The sequence below is a fragment of the Punica granatum genome, chromosome 2, assembly GCF_007655135.1.
Source record: "Punica granatum isolate Tunisia-2019 chromosome 2, ASM765513v2, whole genome shotgun sequence".
Classification (NCBI taxonomy): domain Eukaryota; kingdom Viridiplantae; phylum Streptophyta; class Magnoliopsida; order Myrtales; family Lythraceae; genus Punica; species Punica granatum.
Window position 1 is genome coordinate 26,463,588 of NC_045128.1, and position 21,462 is coordinate 26,485,049.

General features: G+C 37.8%; 2 protein-coding genes across 9 annotated transcripts; both read left to right on the plus strand.

Moving 5' to 3' along the window:
• Positions 1 to 1,988: 1,988 nt before the first annotated feature.
• LOC116195842 (ankyrin repeat-containing protein At5g02620-like) lies at positions 1,989 to 6,119 on the plus strand. The gene is made up of 3 exons (XM_031525224.1): positions 1,989 to 3,308; positions 3,681 to 4,090; positions 4,836 to 6,119. Exons 1-3 carry the CDS (start codon positions 2,711 to 2,713, stop codon positions 5,694 to 5,696), a joined length of 1,869 nt encoding a protein of 622 aa, XP_031381084.1. The 5' UTR covers positions 1,989 to 2,710; the 3' UTR covers positions 5,697 to 6,119.
• Positions 6,120 to 17,142: 11,023 nt separating this feature from the next.
• On the plus strand, positions 17,143 to 20,564 carry LOC116196923 (protein MAINTENANCE OF MERISTEMS-like). 8 transcript variants are annotated; one of them, XM_031526878.1, is made up of 9 exons: positions 17,170 to 17,594; positions 17,735 to 17,859; positions 18,027 to 18,075; positions 18,174 to 18,677; positions 18,752 to 18,967; positions 19,045 to 19,458; positions 19,664 to 19,861; positions 19,962 to 20,087; positions 20,175 to 20,564. In XM_031526878.1, exons 1-6 carry the CDS (start codon positions 17,397 to 17,399, stop codon positions 19,060 to 19,062), a joined length of 1,110 nt encoding a protein of 369 aa, XP_031382738.1. In that variant the 5' UTR covers positions 17,170 to 17,396; the 3' UTR covers positions 19,063 to 19,458; positions 19,664 to 19,861; positions 19,962 to 20,087; positions 20,175 to 20,564. The 8 variants fall into 8 exon arrangements, with proteins under 8 accessions (XP_031382732.1, XP_031382731.1, XP_031382736.1 ...); XM_031526872.1 differs by having other exon boundaries at positions 17,143 to 17,594; positions 18,027 to 18,677; positions 19,661 to 19,861; XM_031526871.1 differs by having other exon boundaries at positions 17,143 to 17,594; positions 18,027 to 18,677.
• Positions 20,565 to 21,462: the final 898 nt, after the last annotated feature.

Consider the following 21,462-nt stretch of genomic DNA (forward strand, 5'->3'; position numbering starts at 1 on the left):
GATCGAGTTAATTAACAAAATATATAAGAGAAGAGGAAAGCTATATATATATTGAAAAACATGAAGAAAAAGATAAATGTCCGGCAACCTACATTCAAGATTCCTTTAATTTTGGGGGTGTGATATATCTTTTACACTGACATCCGATTTAGTCAAAATAGGACCAAAATTGTCCATATTTAAAGGAAGTTCAACTCATTCAACGTTTCTCAACTCTTTTGATTGCTCAGATAGTCAATGGTCACGTGTGGTCACACTCAACTTGGAAATATGTTAAGCATGCCATACTATCACTCGACTAAAGAAAAAGTTTGTTGAGCTCTTTAGAACACCCAAAAGGATATTGTTTGGTAACCAAATGCATAATTTTTATCGGTGTCAGTAGATTTGGACTATACCAAATGCAATTCTCTCTCTCTCTCTCTTCTCTTGTCTACATAAGAGGCAATGCAACTATATTGAACGATTGGGGTAAATAACTGAGTTCTAAAATAGAATTTTTTTCCCCTGATTACACCCCATTTCTCTCATTTCATTTTGGACTTTATTAATTAATGATTATTTGTAATATGATAGGGAAAAGAAATTACAACATTTAGAATGATAATAGGCAAAGCTGTAAATTTATAAAAAAATATATTGAAGACATGAAAGTGTACTTAAAAAAATGCCAGAAACAAAAAAAATATAGTGTAATTTTGATAGAAGTGATGAAAAAAATAACAACATGGATTAGTTCAAATCGGGATATACAAGGAATTTAAATTGAGGAAAAAGAATAATGAACACCGTGATATACGTAATAAAATTATCTAAGTGAGGAAAATATCAATGGATAAAACAGGAGATTCCACTATATCGATAACTGGAGATTAAAATCTTAAGGTCACACTCGTGTTTCTCAGTCCCCGCTACAAGACTTAACCCGAGAATAACCTCACAATTCTCTTAATTCTCACCACTCTCTCACTCTATGAACCCTAGATACTCCAAGAGAGTAAAGGCGAGAATTCCCAGGAAGATTACTTGTGATTCTCACACAACGTGTTATCTTAATACAGGACCGTCTCCCCTTTAAATAATACATTTTCAATATCTCAAAGATATCCTAATATAATTCTAGGATAATTTCCATTTGAAATATTCATAAGATATTATAGAATTATCTCTTCCCTAAAGATAATTTCCCTATTTAAAGATCTAAGTGATATAACGAAATCATTACAAAATACGAAATGTAATCTCAGGATAATATGAGATCTCGCTCCTTCCTTTTTCGTCCGATTTCATTACTGCTCTGGTTTTTGAGTCTTCAGGTTCTCCACTGAATACGAGATATACTCAACATAGGGGATAAAGCTCACCATGCCGGGAAAGTTTTAATCTCCTTAAGTAAGTTATCATGTTTGAGTCTCGTGAATTGATAAAATCGATAGTGGAAGAGTTTTATCCCCTTAATAAGTCAACTTGACTCAAATTGAATTAGTCGGGACTCAATTTCTGGATATGATGGTACACACCGAAAAAAATAAAAAAATTGGAAGTAAAAATAAAACAAAGACATTAAAAGTTAGTTAATTGATATATGTCAGGTCCAGAGATTTATAACTGCAAACGATATAGACGAGCATGACTGGTCTACCATTGACTCTTGAAGACATGCAAATTAATCGATGTGTGCATAAATTAGAAGAGGCATCATAGATCGCCATTTTGGAAATAAATAAATTTTAAAAAAAGAAAAAAGAAAGAAAGAGAAGTAAAACAGAAGGTCGCAAAACGATGACCCTGTTGATGTAAAGCGGGGATTCGATAATTGTTGCTTTTGCCTTACTTTTCTTAAAGAATTATTTATTCCTTCAATCATAATCGTTCGGTTAAATTAATCCATTTACTTGAGTAAACAAATAATTTAAAAATTGGGGCTAATTATAATAAATAAAAGATTCTCACCCATTTCTTTTGAGTGATGAATGGAACTGCAGATAAAAGCAGAAGCAGACATTTTATGCGTGCCGAGTGATTTTGTCGTTTGCGATTTCTCCAAAAAATCTTCGAGCATTTCGGTCCATAATCGACCATCATTGAACCCGAATCCCATCAGTCCTTGGATTCGTCGGTCGTTGGTTTTTGCAGTAATCGGGAAGGTGGGATTTCGGCCCTCGCCACTGCTTCCACTTTTGAAGGGTGACGAAGCTCTGTTGCTGTGCTCCTGCTGAGCCAATTACCCAATTGGGGATTTCGTGTTCTTGTCTCTTTAGCCATCGGAGTCATCCTGTGAAGCTGTCGACTCCGACGAACTGAACTTCCGTTTCTGCTGGTTGTAGCACCTTTCGTGGAGCTTTGAGTTGGCTCATGGTTGTTTCTTTTTCTTCTGGGTTCAAGATTTGGTGACGAAACGAATTTGGGATTTCACGGGGACTTGAAATATCGTCTTTGGCTATCAGTTGAAGAAGAAGATGGGGTTTCTCTCCTTGTGAAGGTGATGATTGATTTAGCTGCCAATGAGTGCTTGAAAGCGGGAGACTTCTGAAAATCTTGTTTTCCCCAACTCTGTGTGATCTGAGGGAAGCTGCAGATTCCGTTTTTCTGTTTTTCCGGAAAACAGAAAAAAGTTTTTCCAGAAGAATCCCAAGACAAAGCTGCAAAAAGGGTGATTTCTCCTATGAATTGAATTGGGTGTAGTTGTTGGAAAGTTGTGTTCTTGGTGATGGAGAAGCAGGGCAGTTTTAGGTCGGGGGCAACCATGGAGAAACACCCGAGCTTTCGCGGGGTAGAGATGGAGAAACAGAAGAGCTTTCACGGGTTGATGGAGAAGCAGAAGAGCTTTCGCGGGGTAGAGATGGAGAAACAGAAGAGCTTTCGCGGGTTGATGGAGAAGCAGAAGAGCTTTCGCGGGGTAGAGATGGAGAAACAGAAGAGCTTTCGCGGGTTGATGGAGAAGCAGAAGAGCTTCCGCATAGTGATGGAGAGGCAGCTGAGCTTCCTCGGGGGTGGCGGTGGCGGCGGCGGCGATAAGAGGAAGAGCAAGGAATCGCCAGGGAAAAGGGGCGACTCCCCACTCCACTTGGCAGCTCGAGCCGGTAATTCGGGCAAAGTGAGGGAGATTCTTCATAACTGTGGTGACCCGAAAGGTTTGTTATCGAAACTGAACTTGGAAGGGGAGACACCTCTTTATACAGCCGCTGAGAATGGCCACGTTGGGGCCGTGATAGAGGTATTGAAGCATTCCAACCTCGACAGTGCCTCTATTGCAGCCCGGAATGGGTTCGATCCTTTCCATGTTGCAGCAAAGCAGGGTCATCTAGGTGAGGATTGCTTTTATCCGATTTCGTGCATTGGAGTTGAAAGATTGTTGCATGTGTGAGCTTCTGAATTTAAGATATGGAAGTGGATTTTACATCGCAAGTGGCCTTGTGGCATTCAGTTAACCTTGAATAGTTGCTCAGTAGCATCAAGAGGCAGAGTATGTCATCTGCGGATGACTTGGTTTGTAAATATTCATAGAAAAAAAGGTTCATACTTTGTAGAAATTGGTTTTTATTCTTGATAAACGCGAGACAGATTGTGGGGGCTTTCTCGCACTACCTTAAACTTCTATGAATATTACTCAACTAACAGGGATTCTTCAATCTTCATGCGGGACTTTATGTTTCTCTGATAGAAGCATTTTTTTGTAGAGGTGTTAAAGGAGCTACTATACAAGTTCCCAAACTTGGATATGACGACAGATTCCTCCTGCTCAACAGCCCTACACACAGCTGCTGCTCAAGGCCACATCGAAGTTGTAAACTTCCTGTTAGAGACCCATGCAAACCTTGCCAAGATTGCCCGGAACAACGGAAAGACCGTGCTTCATTCAGCAGCAAGGATGGGCCACTTGGAAGTTGTGAAATTGCTCCTTAGCACAGATCCAAGCAGTGGGTTTAGAACAGACAGGAAAGGCCAAACGGCTCTTCACATGGCCGTGAAAGGGCAGAACGAGGATATTGTTCTCGAGTTGCTTAAGCCCAACCCTTCAGTTCTGATTGTGGAGGATAATAAGGGGAACACCGCCCTGCATATTGCCACAAGGAAGGGACGCCCTCAGGTTTGTTACGTCCTAATTTGCTCGTGCTGCTTGTTTGAATATCTTATTCTGCACTTGTGAGTTTAGCTGTTTCAATAGTTTGACAGTATAACCTGAAGGCATGTGTTTTCTAATCGGCTGTTACAATGTGCTCTCATGACATCCAATATGTTCACAAACATGACATCTTATATCTGTTACATCAGACTAGGATAACTTTGTTCTCGTCATTGCAAATATATGATGCCTTTATATGTTTTTTAGTCATACATGACACGCCTTCATTGGAAAAATTCTTCAGCCCCTCAGTCTGCAATTATGATACTGATGTACATTTCCTACTTGGTTCTATATCATGTAATATGTTCCCTGAAAAGTCTCCTCTCTGTCGTTCCTTGCTTGTTCATTTACCCCACATCCTAATTTCCTTGAGTTTTTTTCCATTGACTATATTAATCAATCAAAGTATAATCTCTATTTCATTCTCCCTTCTTCACTTAATTGATGAAACTGATCCTTGCAAGTCACTCGGGTTTAACTCAATGAGCGTGATCATAATTTGAGCGACTTCCTCTAGGGTAGGGACCACGGCGTTAGGCATGTGCTGATAGTCCTCAATCCTCCCTCATGTTTGTAGGTTAAGGATCCCTAATGTTAATTTGAGGTTACGGTACTTCAATTACATTAAATTAAATCGACTCTGCAACATCCATTTTAGGTTCAAAAGAGAAATTTTATTAAACTTTTTTCAATCATATGCCTGCAGATGGTGCGGTGTTTGCTGTCAGTGGAGGGCATTAATACAAATACTGTGAACAAAGCAGGGGAGACCCCATTGGACATTGCTGAGAAACTTGGGAATGTTGACCTGGTCTCAATGTTGAAGGAGGCGGGTGCCGCCCATTCCAAGGACCATGGGAAGCCTCCAAACCAAGCGAAGCAACTGAAGCAGACCGTGAGTGATATCAAGCATGATGTGGAATCTCAACTCCAACAAACCCGTCAAACCGGTGCGAAAGTCCAGAAGATCGCAAAGAAGCTCAAGAAACTCCACATCAGTGGCCTTAACAATGCAATAAACTCTGCCACTGTGGTTGCTGTTCTCATCGCCACAGTTGCCTTTGCAGCCATCTTCACCGTCCCAGGGCAGTATGTGGAAAAGAAGGAACCAGGCTCGTCATTGGGCCAGGCCCATATCGCCCGGAAGGCCCCATTCCTGGTTTTTTTCGTGTTCGATAGCCTGGCACTGTTCATCTCGCTCGCAGTCGTCATAGTGCAGACATCGGTGGTAGTGATTGAAGAGAAGGCAAAGAGGCAGCTCGTTTTTGTTATCAACAAGCTCATGTGGCTTGCGTGCCTCTTCATCTCAATTGCCTTCATATCCCTGACCTACATTGTGGTGGGATCCAATTACAGGTGGCTTGCCGTGGCGGCAACTCTGATTGGTGGGTCCATCATGCTAACCACGATAGGGTCAATGTGTTATTGTGTCGTTATGCATAGGTTGGAGGAAAAGAAGCTGAGGAATATTAGGAGGGGAGAAAGCCGTTCCCGTTCTTACTCCATGTCCATGGGTTCGGAAGCTGATATACTTAACAGTGGAAACAAGAGGATGTACGCACTTTGAAGTACGACTAAAGGCAATTAAGGTTCGATCTTCGCAGCCTCAACGTACTCGCATTAATATGTATTATGTGCAACGGTTTCCCTGCTTTAAAATAAGATGATAGGAAGCTGGTAGTTGGGTCCCTTACTCGGACTAGGATAGGCTTATTTTGAGAGTTTGGCTGAGGTTTTGGATCTGAAAGCTGCCTCTGTACTATTCGAGCCAAATTTTGGCCTCTCTCCTCTGATTTTGTTTATAAAAAGAATGGTAAACGAAAGAGATCAGATCACGGGCTTCCAAAGCATTTTCGAGCTCCGGAGTGTGTAGGATGCCAGGGAAAACTAATGGTTCATAATGATGTAATGAATGTGCTAATATATATTTTTGTTACTATTATCTGGCCACATTGTAGTTGGCGCCCGAGAGAGCATAGTTGGACAAAAACTTGCTACTCTTATTGCATATACTATACTATCGGTATTGAACTTGATATTCCTTTTCACAACCTTCAGCGGAGATCGTTATACATATGATGAGCCTGAGATGCTGCTGATCATTACTATTGCAAGTGAAAATGTCAAATGGCTGAATCAAGTTATTCAGGGAAAAAAATGATCAAGCAGAAGAAGAGGGTGATGTCTTTTACTTGATTGTCAATTAAATTTTTTTGTTCTTTTGATTATATAGGGAGATTTATGGTATAACTTATAAGAATAACGAAAGATATTTAAAGTGGCACAAAAGTCTAATTGACTACCTTCAAACTTAGAATTTTATAATTCTGATGTTGCAACTTCTATCATTGCAATAATCTTGCTTCTATGATTTCAAGTTACTTATTTGGTTAAGAACAAAGAGTTGTGGTCCTTTTTTTTTTTTCAAAAAACGTATATAATTGCTTTCCTTCTTCTCCTTTTTTTCCCTGAAGGGAGGCTTATGGTATAACTTATAAGAATAGAAAGCTCTAGGGAAAACTACACATTTAATTCTTTACTTTTACTTACTTTTCTATTTTCGTTATTTTCCTATTTTCTTTTATGTTTCCGTCATATGCCTCATTACTTTTCTATAATCGTCATTCCGTTAACTTCTTCGTTAACTTTGTTGAGTTGATTTCCCATGGGTTCTCCATCAATGACACATTAGATACTTCGATTTGCTTCACTTCAACCGGATCGAGCAATTGATAATGTTAGAGTGAAATATAGCTCTTTTTTTTTTGTAGATGGATGGGGCGTAATCCTGGAAAAACTAGCAGCTTAACTCATGACATTTCATCTTTGTAAAGAAATCATGTTAAATCTAAAATATAAGAAAAGGTTATAAAAAAAAGAAAGTAAAAAAAAAATGAACAAAGAAAAAAGAATATTATGAACAATGGCTCTTCCTCTTTGTCACTGAGTTTAAGTAAATCAATTCCAAGAAAAGTCTAATTAAAATCAACTAACACAGTTATCAAATTAACAAAAACCTAATTTAATCGTGCAAATTCCCAATTTCGCTTTAGAATTCTGCTTTCACTGCCTAATGTCGTTTCATTGAAGCATATTTATCCTATAGATGAATTAGCTTCAAGAAGATTTGTCCAACTGTAAAATTCGAATCTACACCCTCTATTCAGTCTTTATCATATTTATCTCGTTCACTCTTATGTCATATCTTATCCCTTGTTATTTATAAATTTGGCCCTTTTTTCCAATATGAGTTTTGTAAATTTTTGAACGCTCTATGTTAGATCTTAGATGATAAACAATGGAGAGCGAAGGCGAACGTAGTAAAGTTGGATTTTTTCGTTACTTTGGCTTGGTTCCGGGAGGAAGAGAAAGAAGAAACATTGTGATGTTGTCAATGTTCTTTTTCGTTCTTCAATTCTCTCTAATTTTTTGTCTTTATTCTTTTAATGTTTTTGGATTTTTTATTTTTAATAAATAAAAATTTGTTGATGTACCATTTATGTTACATCCACAAGGATCCAACTCAGCATTTTTAACTTAACAGTTAACAGAAGGATGAAAAGAGAAATAACGAATGGTATAGGACGGAAATAGAAAAGAAAATAGAAAAGGGACGAAATAAAAAAGTAATTAAAAGTAGAGGACTAAATGTGTAGTTTTTCCAAAGCTTTATAAAGAGGTAGAAAAGTCTCATTGATGAGTTTCAAACTTAGAATCTTATAATGTTGAGTTGGCAATATTTTTTTCGGGATGCACCTTAGTATTTGGAAGTCTAATAGGCTCTAGATTAGTCTAGACAAGTTCAATCGGCTTACTAAGGGGTAAAGTTCTATCAACGTAAATTTTCTTCAGTAACAAAACTCAAACCCGAGATTTTACTTAAAAGAACAAGCGTCGAACTACTTGAACTAACCATTATTAGTTCATTATCTATTAGTACATATGCACATTCTCTTTCAACACTTTTTTCTTTTATTAGCACGGCTCATTTTCTTTCAACTCGATGTAGTGGCTTTTGATAGGATCCAATACATACTAGGGATTGTGCCCGCACTTCTCTGCAGGTACAAAAGTTCCTTCCTATAATTCATTAGGTAGATGTAATATTAAGAAATTATTATATTTCTTATACTTGCTTATTTATATAGGATTATAATATCTTAAAACAATAGATTTAGAATGTTTATGAGTCTCCTCGTATGGGTAAAGGGAAAATTTTTATTTTTAATAGTTATAAATCTTTTCTTAATCGATATTTGCTACAATATTGAAATATATGAAAAGAATTTATCAAATATTTGTAATAAGAAGAAAACCATTATAATATATCAGGACTTATTATGCAATTAGGGTGGGCACCGAAAAGTATATATTACTCAAGATTACTTACAAACATCTAGTACTATATCAAAAGTATTAAATAAATTTCCAAAAAAACTTCATTATATTTAAAAATCCTTATTAACTCTCAAGAAACCACATGTATAATCAATTTAATTAATTACTTTTCAAAAAATAAGAAAGTACCATTCTCTTAACACCCACACTAGCCTAAAACATATATTTCGGTAAGAATAGAAAAAAAAACTTGAAATTACTCCTTATTGAGCCACTTTTTTTCTATAAATATATAACTTAATTTTTAATTATTTTAGTAATGTATTATATTATAATTTTATTTATGACATTGTATTATAAATGATATATTCTTCTTTAATAATTTTTTATATTACCACACGTGGCACATATAGCTTCGGGTGTAAGTCTTGTGATTGGAGAAAATTCACGATCAGAAGAACTTTATTATTGAGTAAACAAGCAATTTCGTCCATGAGTTTAACAAGTTGGATCAATTTCGTCCATGATTTTTCAGTTATATCAACTTGGTTCTTGACTTTCGTATTGTTCCATTAATTTAGTCCCTCGTTACATCAATTTAGTCCCTTCTTTACATCAATTTAGTCCATGCGTTACATCAATTTAATCCCTGACTGGTACAACACAAGTCCTTAAGTTGGCGTGACATCATATTGATTATCGGTTACATCAATATGATCCTTATGGCAAAAGGGGCAAACGACATTACTATTCCGTTAATTTGTTTATGGACTAAACTGATGTAATGCCTAGGCAAATTGATGTAATCCCAAATTATCATGTTCTTCTTTTGCCTTCTCTTTCTCTCTCTCTCTATCTTCTCTCTCTTTGTCTCTCATTCTCTTTCATCCCACAATTACATTTCAAACAAATTTCCTCTCCTCCATCTTCCTCTTCCTCTTCCTCTTCCTCTCCTTGTGCGAGCTTCCATTTCTCGCTCAGCTTCTCTCTACTCTGCCCCTGCAGTGAACCCCGACTTTCTAGCCCCTATTCTGTCCCTTTTTTCTCTAGAAAGAGGAGGAACCCTTCCTTCATCCCAACTACCCATGCCCCTTCATTCCCCTTCTAGAGATGGAGTTCCAGGGCTTGCTCAGTTACCTCCCCCTCCAACCCCCAAAAATCCACCTTCAGCGTTGCCCAGATTGTGGGCCCCTTTAGAAGAGGCACCAAGAGCTTTGTAGCAAATAAGTTGTACCATGAGTTGAGTGGCGTTGATGAAATTAGATTGTCCTAGGAGGCATCATCCCTCCAAATGGGCTCAAGTTTCACAAACTTCCAGGAAGACCCTATCGTCGACAAACTCAGGACTCAACTAGGAGTCATTTGTCCCCTCCCCTCCCCTCCCATCAACCGGAACATCGTGGGACTATTCGTTTCTTTTTCTTCGTCGATGTTGCCTTCGTCAGGCTGTGGACCTCTAGGAAGAAAAAGAGAGCAGCTTTGGGGTTGGGGATAGCAATCGTGGTGCTGCATGGCTGCAGGTGCCCACGAGCCGTTCCTTCTTCTTGGAAAAGGATTTGCAGAGTAAAGAGTTGGTAGAGAGATGTAGCACGAGGACCAAATATTTGTAACAATTTCTACCATTTAACACCGTCAGCATTCATACTTAACGGCATGACCAAATTGATGTATCAGCAACGAAATTAATGTAACGAAGGACTAAATTGATCTAATGAGAGACTAAATTGATATAACAGTACAAAAGTCGAGGATCATATTGATGTAGCCGAAAAGTCAGGGACTAAATTGATGTAACGAGGGACTAAAGTGATGTAACAGTGCAAAAGTCGAGAACCAAATTGATGTAACCAAAAAGTCAGGAACGAATTGATGTAATGAGTGACTAAATTGATGTAACAGTGCAAAAGTCGAGGACCAAATTGATATAACTGAAAAATTAAGGACGAAATTTATGCAACTTGCGAATGTCGGGGACAAAATTGCCTATTTACTCTTTATTATTTATTAGTGGGTCAACCTTGCTTGCTTATTCAAATCTCTTGGACTTTTCGAATAGTAAGTTGTACACATTGAAAGAATCACAAATAAAAAGAGACTATTTAAATGGGTGACTAATTGTTGAATCAAAAAATTGATGATGAATTAAAATAGGCTTTCTAGCAATGTGGGTTGGTTTGAGGTGAGCCGATACTTGTCATTCTTTGGTTAGTGATCGTGTGCAAGTTTTGTGATTGAAAAATTCATGATCAGGAGAGGTTTATCCCTGAGTAGATCGACCTCCCTTGAATCCAGATTAATCGAATTTACTAAACTTTGGAATATCAAGTAGTACACACTAGGAGAAAAAAAAAAGGAAGATGGGTGCGAGTGGGAAAAATCCACCCACTTTTCATTATCTTTAGTTTAAATTTATAGTTTATTAGTTTAATGGACCAAAGTAAAAGTAGAGAACCATGAAAGTCCGTCGCTACTTCCACTTAAACCAACTGATTCAATTCAACGCTGAAAAACAAAACACCACCCTCCACATGCGGGCCAATCAACTTGTCTCCCCAAATGGCCTTGTCTAGTCGAGTAATCCCCGCTCTTATCTTAGAGTTAATTAGCAATTTGGTCTCTGATTAATGGTGGTTATGTCAATTTGGTCACTAACTTATTTTTTGTATCAATTTGGTCATGGAGCTTGTGAAGTTGCATCAATTTGGTCCTTGTTACATCATTTAAGTCCTTGACTTTAGAAAATTGCATCGTGTAGATCCTCTAGTTATATCAAACTTGTCCTCTATTACATCACTTTGGTCAAACCTAACATCAAATTGATCCTTCAATGTATGTTGCTTAGATTTGAAGTTTTAAATGAAAGGTAACTTAATATCTCTTTTTTGTGTGTGGGTAATACTGGCGATTATATTGGGCAGACGTTACATCATTTGGGTCCTTCATTCTCTTTTCACTTGAAGAGTTGTGTGGCTATTGTATTACCTCAAACTTAGCAAAATAACAAGGAATTACAAAAATATATACATTCACAACTTCCCAAAGGTTCACAAAAGAGAGTACACGTTACTTTGTCAAAGTACCTTCACAAAAGAAACTACACTTTACTTTGACAAAATAACATGTATTATACAAGAGAGTTGTCGACAATCACATATACAATGACATACTGCTATCTTTTGCTTACATAGATAGCTGAAACCTAAGCTTGCGTTTGGTTTTCGAGTTGGATAAGTGATTCAACTTAACTTGATTTTGTGCAATGATTGTAAGTGTTGAAAAATATGTTGATGTGTGAGAGTTTATATATGTATGTATATATAAATGTGACAATAGGTGAGAAATTTATTATTAAAAAATTAATTATAAAAAAGTAGATGAAAATTTTATTACTAAAAAATTTATTATAAAAATTGTTAGGAAAAAATATATGTGAGAAATTATTATTAAATAGCAGAAAAAGACAAAACAGTAATGATTGTATTGTTGAATTTGGAGAATAATAGAGTTGAATTGAGTCGAGTAAAATTATTATTTCAAAAACAAACAAAGCCATGTAATCTAAAAAACTATCACATTAAAGTAACTTCATATACCATTGATCAAGCTCACAAAATGTGGTGCATCAGCTTCTTTGAGGTTCAATCTGTTGAGGAGGAGGAGGTCCCCTTGAATTGAAATAAGTTGCAAATATTGCAGCAGTTCCAACATGGCAACTCCCATGGTTTCTGCTGTAATTGGAGTGTAAGAAAAGGGCATGACTGGATGGGACATCTCAAGAACCTATAGATAGAGCAAATTCATAAAAGATAATCCATTAATTTGCAGTTTGTCATACATATAATGTATTATAGAAAAAGAAAGCAAAAGTACCTCTGATTGTTGTGCTTCAGATGGTTGTGATCTCTAAGAGGACTGTGATGGTTGAGGTGGAGTATTGTCATTAGTGATGTCCATTTCTTCTGCTTCCACACTCTTAATATGTCCTTCAGAATTACCTTCAGTTGTTGTCGGTTGTCTAGTGCATCTTCTTTTAGTATGGCCAGTTTGTTCACAACTCGAACATTTATGAGAATTCAACATCCTCTTTACTTTGTGGGTGATGAGTCTGTTTCTCTGGGGCTTTCTTTTTCTTCTTACTAGGCCTACCTGGTTGTATCCTAATTTTTGGATAATTGATAGGGTCATATTGAGTCTTCTCTTAATAGTCTTGTCCAGCTATAGGATTTATGAAAAGTGCATAAGCTATCACAGTAATTTTTTTTTACAATATACATATATTTCTCAGGTCATTAGTTGTTGTATTGCAAGGCAATAATGGCATGCTTGCAAGGTACCCCTGTTAAGTCTCACATTCAACAAAAACATGTGCAGTTTCTCAAGTCAACTACACATTTAGAGAATAAGGGGGCATGTTACCTCAAACAGTGCCATATGAGGATCCTCACACCACAATGGACCCCAACCTCTACATCTGCTCCCATATTTTTCCAATCTAGCTTGAGCCTTGGGGCATAGGAATCCTTTGTGTCTGACATATAACCTCTGCGCTTTCACAATTTTCTTTGTGATTTATTCTCTCACCCCTTCAGCCAGTGTTGTGATAAGTTTTCCCCTCACTTTCAACAGTTTTTTGTTTAACTATTCACAAATGTTACTAGTGAGTGCATCATTCTCGCAGCTGGTGTCAAAAGCATGCTTGCTCTATCTATGAGCTTCTATGGTTTGAACGTAGTCTGCAGCAGTTGTACTTGTCATTCTCACTTGAGTGATGCTCTGTGTGGACCTTTGAAGAGTTATTGCCTTGGCATATCTCCAGAAGGATTTCTTCAAGCTTAGAAGTCTTAAGTTCTTGGTCAAGTTTGCCCATATGTATCTACAACAGAATTTGTGTGATGCACCTTGACACACTTCATGCATGGCAGAATCAAACCCCTATAGAGCTACTATCTGTCAATACACTTGCATTTGCATTAAGAACAAAACAAATCAAAAGAAGCAAAACAATGACATGGTAGCATAAACTGACCTTCTACATGTCTGATATGAAAGTGTACTTTTTTTTCCATATCGCCCACATATGCTATTAGGTTTTCTAAAAGCCATTTCCAGCTACCTTACATTCCATTTCCACAATTGCATATGCAATAACAAAGAATGAATTGTTGCCATCTTGGCTAATTGAAGTTAATAATTGCCCCCCCATAGTAACCAATGAGGAAACAACCATCCAACCAAATCAAAGGCTTGCAGCCTTCCAAGAAGCCTCTCCTATATGCATCATAGCAAATATAGAGCTTTCCAAACTCATGACTCTCAAGTTGGATTTGCAACAGAATAGAGGAGCTTGGGTTGGATTTCAGCAGCTCATTTGCATAATCTCTCAATTAGGCATACTGCTACTTCTCTTCACCTTCACGCTTCTTTCTAGCCAGCTTGATGGCTTTGAAAAACATTAAATCATGCAACTTAACTTGATGGAAATGAATGAAGTAATCAAAGACTTGTTGTGCACTCATATCTGGTTGGGTCCTTAGCCTTGGGATCAACTTCTTTGCAACCCTTCATTGCAACCTATGCTCTGGTTGCTAATTTGTTATCTATCCTTCTTGCACATGTGTGCTCACTCACATATGTAATGACTTGAAATATGTTCTTATTTTTGTTCAAAATACAATAAATCTTCTTGGGACATCCATCTTCATCTCTCTCCTTCCTGTCAACACAGTAGGCTCTTACTCTCACATTGTCATTCTTCTCAAATTTAATCTCCCTCCCCAAGGCAATGTTGTTCTCTCTGATAGCATTCTTGAAATTCTCGAGACTGTCAAACTCCATTCCAAGAGTTATTTCCATTGGATCTGCATTAAAAATATGAATATTGCCTTGGGTCTGTTCATTTGAGTCAACCAATTACTCCAAATATAAAGTCTGATATCCATCAGACAACTTTTCTTCTTCATCCTCACTTGGAGCAGCTGAAGTTGCTAGTGGAGCTTCAGGAAATGCAGGTCCTACATCATCATTATTAACAGCCTTAACACCCTATTGCATTTGCGTATGAGCCCATTCAACATGTAGTGTAGCCTTGAATCTATCATTACTCTTGTAACTTGGCTTCCTCCTTTAAGACTCATTCTCTTCAATAATTTTCTTCTTCTTTTCTTTTCACACGCTTTCTTCCTATTGGGTTTCACAATAAGTGATTTCTTCATTGCCCTTACTTAACTTGCATTTGCATTGTCCACTATATTAGCTCATATCCTAGTGGACTATTCAGGATGATGTCATCATCCTCCTCATCCTAGTCTCTAACTTCAGGTGCCTCACCAATAGCATCATCAACAAAGCATTCACTGGCAACCCCTTTAGCAACTTCTTTCTCCCTTGCTTGTCCAACCTCATGTTCCCTCATTTGAAACTCTTTCTACTTCTTATTATGTGCAGCATCACGTTCTCTCCTTTGAGCCTCAATCTTCTGCATCTCTCAAATCTCCTCTTAAGTGAGTTCTATTGGGTTATCTACACGGTAATGCTCATAATACAAGTGCAACTCACTCTGATCTTGCAATGCACTAATGAGGTATATGGCATCATGGTCTGTTAGGAATGAGTTTATGGCCAAATCAAATTTCTTAAATGTGGGATCTTTATAATGGTAGGTCGTGGGTGTACTACCATAATCTTGAGGTAGCAATTCATAGATCTTAACAATTGTTAGGGTATTTACATATATATCCCCGAATGTGAGTATCTCATCACCCTTATAACTAACCTTGGGACTTCCTACAAATCTTCCTCCATGATGAAGATGCACATCAACTGCCTTTCACAAGTGCAGATTGCAAGGATAAGAAAATACTGCTTTGTAAAACATATAAATCTCACCTTTTTAACAAAAGCCGACATTAAAAATAGATTTCTACCCAGAAAACAACCACATAGAGACAGAGGTATGATCAATGATGGAAACTAACAAAATGTCATCTCTTTCCTTAAACTATCACAGTGGGATTTTAGAGAGACAAAAATAGATTTCTACCCAAATTGACATCCACAGAGAAATAGACATATGATCAATGATCGAAAAAAATAACTCATATTTTTCATCAAGACTACCACAGTACGAATTTAAAGAGAAATAGAGAGTTACCTAACATCGCCTTAGTCATCATCCATACTGCTCCCATACCTCACTTCTTAATCGCTTTGCACAATGTTGGTGGAGAAGAAACATAGAACTTTCTCTTGAGTAGAGGAGACGAAGGGGCATGGGAAAGTAAGGGAGTATGAAATGAGCGAGAAATAAGATGGAGAAGAAAAGATTGAAAAGAAAGAACCATTAAAAAGTAAGAGAGAGACTTTGAAGAACCTAATTGATGTAACTTAAACATAGTGTTACTAAAGGTCACATCAGATTTCTTCTCAATTACAATAGTTAAGTCCCTCATACTTAACGACCATTTAGCTCTGTTAGCCCAACAATATCCATCCAACGTTGATGGACCCAAATGATCTAACGGGTTACTAGACTAATGCGTCTTTTTAACTTGCTAACCAACTTGATGCAATTTTCTTAAGTCAGAGACATAAATAATGTAACAAGGACCAAATTGATACAAAAAAATAAGTTATGAACCAAATTGACGTAACCACCATTAGTCAAGGACCAAATTACCTATTGACTCCTTATCTTATCTCCCAAAAAAATGGTAGGCCATAATCAAACTCTCCCAACTATTCTATTTAAATAAGGTTGTGTTTGGTTTTAGAGTTGATTTTTAGTTTTAATTGGTTTGTAATGATTGTGTTGTTGAATTATGAGAAAAAATGTGAAAAAGTAATGATTATGTTATTGAATTGTAAAAAAAGTAATGAATAGTTGAAAGAAAGAAATAATTGTGTTATTGAATTATGAAAAAAAGTAATAAATAATTAAGAAAATTTAGTATTAAAAATTGAATTGAATGGTTAAAAAAATTAAAGAAAATATGAAAAGTAATAATTGTGTTTTTTAATTGAAAATAAGTAGAATAGAGTTAAAAAATTTTGTAAAATTAAATGGGTCCAATTTTCAAAAGTCAAAACCTTTTCCTCTAGACTTTATTTGGTTTTTAAATAAAAAAATTTTATTATATTTCTACCAAATTCTATTCTTTTATAAGTGCTGTATCATTATTATTTTATTATTTTATTTAATAATAATTTTTCGATTACGAGGAAGACGTATAGATTTAATCATATTTTTTCTAATCATTTTCATAATTAACTTTTTACTAATAAATTATGTACTTATTTTCATATATATATATATATATGAATTTTTTTTTATCTAAAATGGCATATGGTTTACGAGTTTGTCAAATTCATTTTATATTTTTTTTTGTCGGCTATATCACATCATTGATATTTTGTTTCAAATTTACCCCGCAGTTATCTTTTCCGTCGACATCTAATGGTCGTGTTGACGTGGCGCCCTTGTGGCAAGCACGGCTGTTAGATGTCAACGAAAAAGATAACGTCGGGATAAATTTGATGCAAAAAGTAAATCTGAGATATATTTAAAAAAAATAAATGATAAATTTGATAAAACAGATAAATTATGGCTAATTTGAGGTAAAAATCTCATATATATATATATATATATATATATATATAAATTCTCGCTGACCCATAAAGTTGGATCATAATCTAATTCGAAGTCGAAAACCAAAGGCATCTTCAAACCCCTCTTCTTCTCCGAACCCCAGGAGGAATATACCCAATTATAGTGTTACTGGCCCTCTTCTTGCTCGTTCAGTGACGATGGAGCCTACAGCAGTAAGGAGGCGATCCACCCAATGGTTACATGATAATGCTTCAAAGAAAATGAGGACCGTCTCTGTCGTCGTGGACCTCAGTGACAGCAGCAGCAGTTCGGGATCCGAGGGGGATGAGGACTGGTCACCGGGTGCAGCGGCTGTGCCGGCAGGGTTTCTTGCTCCTCTCCCTCCAGAGGAGACGGAGGTCCAGCACCAGCCGCAAAGGCAGTCGCCGCCGGAGTCGGAGAGAAGCAATTCGAGTGCGCCGCGGAGTCCAAGGGCCAAGGATTCCACCGCCTGGTCTGGCAATCGTTCCGATTCGAGCTCAGGTTCTCGACCGATCGTGTGCTTGGCTTCTACAGTATTTGTTTCATATTTGGGTTTCAGTAGGACTTTTTGAAGTTTATTATCTCTTGTTTTTCCCGCTTGAAGTTGAACATCGGAGTCACACTTGCTGTCTCTTTTCAAGGACTTCGACACCCTTTGGAGGTCAATGGGCCTCGGATCAAGACCAAATATGATGTCGGGACACGGATCGGACGGGACTTGCTCTTTGATGCCCGGAATCACATGCACAGGAAGGCCAGCGGTCATGTAAGTCGCCTCGTAGCCCCTCCTTGTCGTTCGATCGGTCAAAAGGGAATGTGATTCAGTCCCCGTGGTTTGTTAAATGTGAAGCTAGCTCACGTGCCTATCTATTAATGAACACTTTATTTGTATATTCATCTGCATTTGTGATATTGTTCTGCCGGAGGCTACAGGGGGATGTTCCAAATATCTGCTTGTACGGGTCAACGGCTGGGATACGAGGTTGGTATAACCGACTCCCTCAAACAGTTCGAGATAGAGTAGTAGCAGCTGGTTTTGGTGATTTCGTGCTGACCCTCAACAAATCCGCTGTGGATAAGGCTGCTATTCACGCACTCACCGAGCGGTGGTGGGACACCACTCACACGTTCAATCTCCCGTGCGGCGAGTTCACCCTTTCCCCCCTCCATTTCAGCGCCATTACGGGACTCCGAGTTGGTGGACAGCGGATCCCTTTCGATCTCAGCTTGAGGGAGAGACCTGAGGAAGTTGTTCGCTTGCTCGGGTTCCTCCCCTCGGGTTATGCCAATGGACGGGCACCGTATGACCAACTCCGGAAGGGGGCGACTTATCGTCCTTGCGAGACCGAAGAGCAAATAGACCAATACACTCGTTGCTTTCTTCTTTACATGATTGGCATGTCAATTTTCACTATCAACCACGACCGCACAGCTGATATGTGCTTTCTAAGTCCGTTACGTGATGTTGATAATATATCTAGATTTGACTGGGGTGGTGCTGCCCTTTCCACTTTATATGCCAACCTCGATGGCTTCTCTCGAGGAGTCAGGCGAGGCTTTGGTGGACTTTACCGAGTGCTTGAGGTCAGGACTTATAATAGATCTACATGAACTAAGTGCTTTTCCTTCGTTCTCTTATCCACTTTTTTTGGTTTTAGAAAAAGAATGCACTGCTTCATTTGCAGATATGGGCCTACGAGCTTCGATTGATCAAAGCCCCGAAGGTCAATCCCTCAGATGATGATGAGGCAGTTGGGGAGTATTCTACTGAATTACCTGCTGGCCGGCGCTGGATAGGTAAGAGGTTCAGTGCAGAGTCCTCCCCCAAGATTCACCCACATCGTCTACGTCTTGACTCGCTTGAGTTTCACATGGTAATTGCACATATTGTAGGTATTCATCCTGAAAATAGAGCACAAATGACCATATGATGTGCCTTTCTATTTTGTAGATTAACACAAACCCTTGAGGTCCACCAAAGAAATGGCCACCTTATATGGTCACCTCAAAACAGATTGAGGCAAAGCGGATCCTGCTTGAGGGGCCCCAAGCTCGTGCCTGGTACTTAGGCGAGCGAGTCATGCATATGGCATGGCCACCTGAGGAACGCAGAATCCCATATGAACCACCAGCTTCTATGCTATGTGCGCAAGAGCTTCAAGGAGGTGACCTAGTCCAAGCCTTGAGAGGATATGATGCACGTGAGTTCATACAAGATACGGAAAGGACATATCTTGCATTCATCCAGCAGAAACTCTTTCAGTGGAAAGACACTAATGTATCGATGATGCGTGGTGCTCAGTCAGCTGACTCGCCCACTCCAGCACCAAGTGCAGGTTCACCAAGCCATGAGGCTTCTTCTCAGGTAAGTATGTATTTGAGTTCCATTTATCCATTAAAATAAGTGTCTGATAGAGATCCTAGGGCTATAGATGCCGCAAGCCCATGGCTCCAAGCAACTCTGCGCCTCTTGTTGGAGCAGATGTTGGCAGTTGCACCATTTAAGTGGGAGTGCAGGAAGTTGAACAAAACAGCAGTCATAACTCATTCCACTAAAAAATTACTAGCAGGCCCCCGCAAACAAGTCCTACCAGGAACCTAGCGCTACTACTTTGACTTCAGGGGGTCCGATAAGTGCTGCCCTTCATCCCCTTGGTGGTGCTGTTATGGCCTACTCGCTGGAGGGCGAACTACGCCCTTACCCGGTCGAGCCCAGACCCAGTGAAGTATTGACCTTGGAACATTTCTATTTACAAGCACCAGACCAGGTTTATGCTTCAAGAGGAATGATTTTACCTCCGATTCCATTCCCCTGTCATCATACTAGGATTTGATTTTGATAAGACCTGCTTTATTGTGGAATTTCAGGTGCCCACAACTGAGGTGCACAACCTTCTCCAGCAGCAATCGGGTATCATGACCTTCATACATGAACACACAAAATGGATGTCCAAGCAACACAAGGCAGTGGTTGACCGAAAGGAACTAGAAATTGTATGACAAATGATGACCGTAGATTACGTGGTGGTTTGGTGGTTTATTAACGTTTTGTGCTTGTATTTGATTGAGTCTTTCCTACAGGAAGAGCTACAACAGGAGCTCCGTAAGGCTAGGATAATGATCTTGAAGATGAAGTGGATCATGAAGCAACAAAGATCGAAGTGAGCTGCTGCTCAAATGTGAATATTAAACATCCTCAGCTTTTGTACATATAATCAACTCCAGGAGCAGTTTTAACTACTCATTAGGCTCTTGCTAGTGCACTTTTTATGAACATGTTTCCATCAGTTTTAAGCATGGCCCGGTTCTTGAACTGAATCACAAGCTTAGATTCTTTGGATAACTGGGTCTAGGTATTATGATGTAATTTTCAAGGTATTCGTATTTGGAGCCCATCCTATAAAAGGTTGGTCTTAATTGGGCCCAATCTAGTGCTATATGAAATTTTCTATGTGTGTTTCATTTTGTCAATTGATTGTAAACCATGAAGAAATTACCCTCAGCCACTTCTATTTCCAAACACCAGTGATGTACTTCTAGTAGGACTTATATTTTAGTCTTGTCCTAGGGGTGATCCCGGGCATTGTAGCGGGTTGGAAATTTTTTTTTTAATTTTCTTTCTTCGTAATGGTTTGTGTAATAATTAATGAAGCGTATAACCGAAATTAATACTAAAACTATTTATTTATAAAAGCTATGAACTCTCTATAGTAAATAATTTAATTTTTTTTAAAGATGGTATCATATTATCTTACATGATATCATTTTTGTTTTTATTTCATGGAGTGTTTTTTGAATGTGTTAAATGGATTAATTCTTGAATATAAACCTTATAGTTTTGCTTATAAAAAGAGATGTATAAATAGAATTTGAAAAATAATATTAAGTAAAGAAAGACATGGTGGACTTTGAGAAAATAAAAATGTTTTAATAAATTTATGAAAATAAATAACAACGAAATTAATTTTCACCATTGGCTCTTTTTATATAGATAAAGGAATGAAAAGTATTGCCCGTAATTCAAAAAGTGTGTATTTAATTAGTATAACTTCTTAAGAAAGATGCAACGTATATAAAGAAAGTTTGTGTCTATAAATGAATATTTATAGAAGAAAAGTATATCATACATATATAATTCTTCATAAAAAGGTAAAATGGATAGAGAGAATTGAGTAAAATGCATATGGTCAAATCTTGTAGTGATCGAGAACAAAGAGAAAAACTTGTACACCATACGGGCATAAAACATGATATTATGTTTTTTAAGGAATAATTTGTCAACCACAATGATTAGTCATTTGACTTGGTAGATCAATTAGGTCAAGCTACTACCTTGTAGGGTCAAGATTAAAAATATTGGACGAAGAAA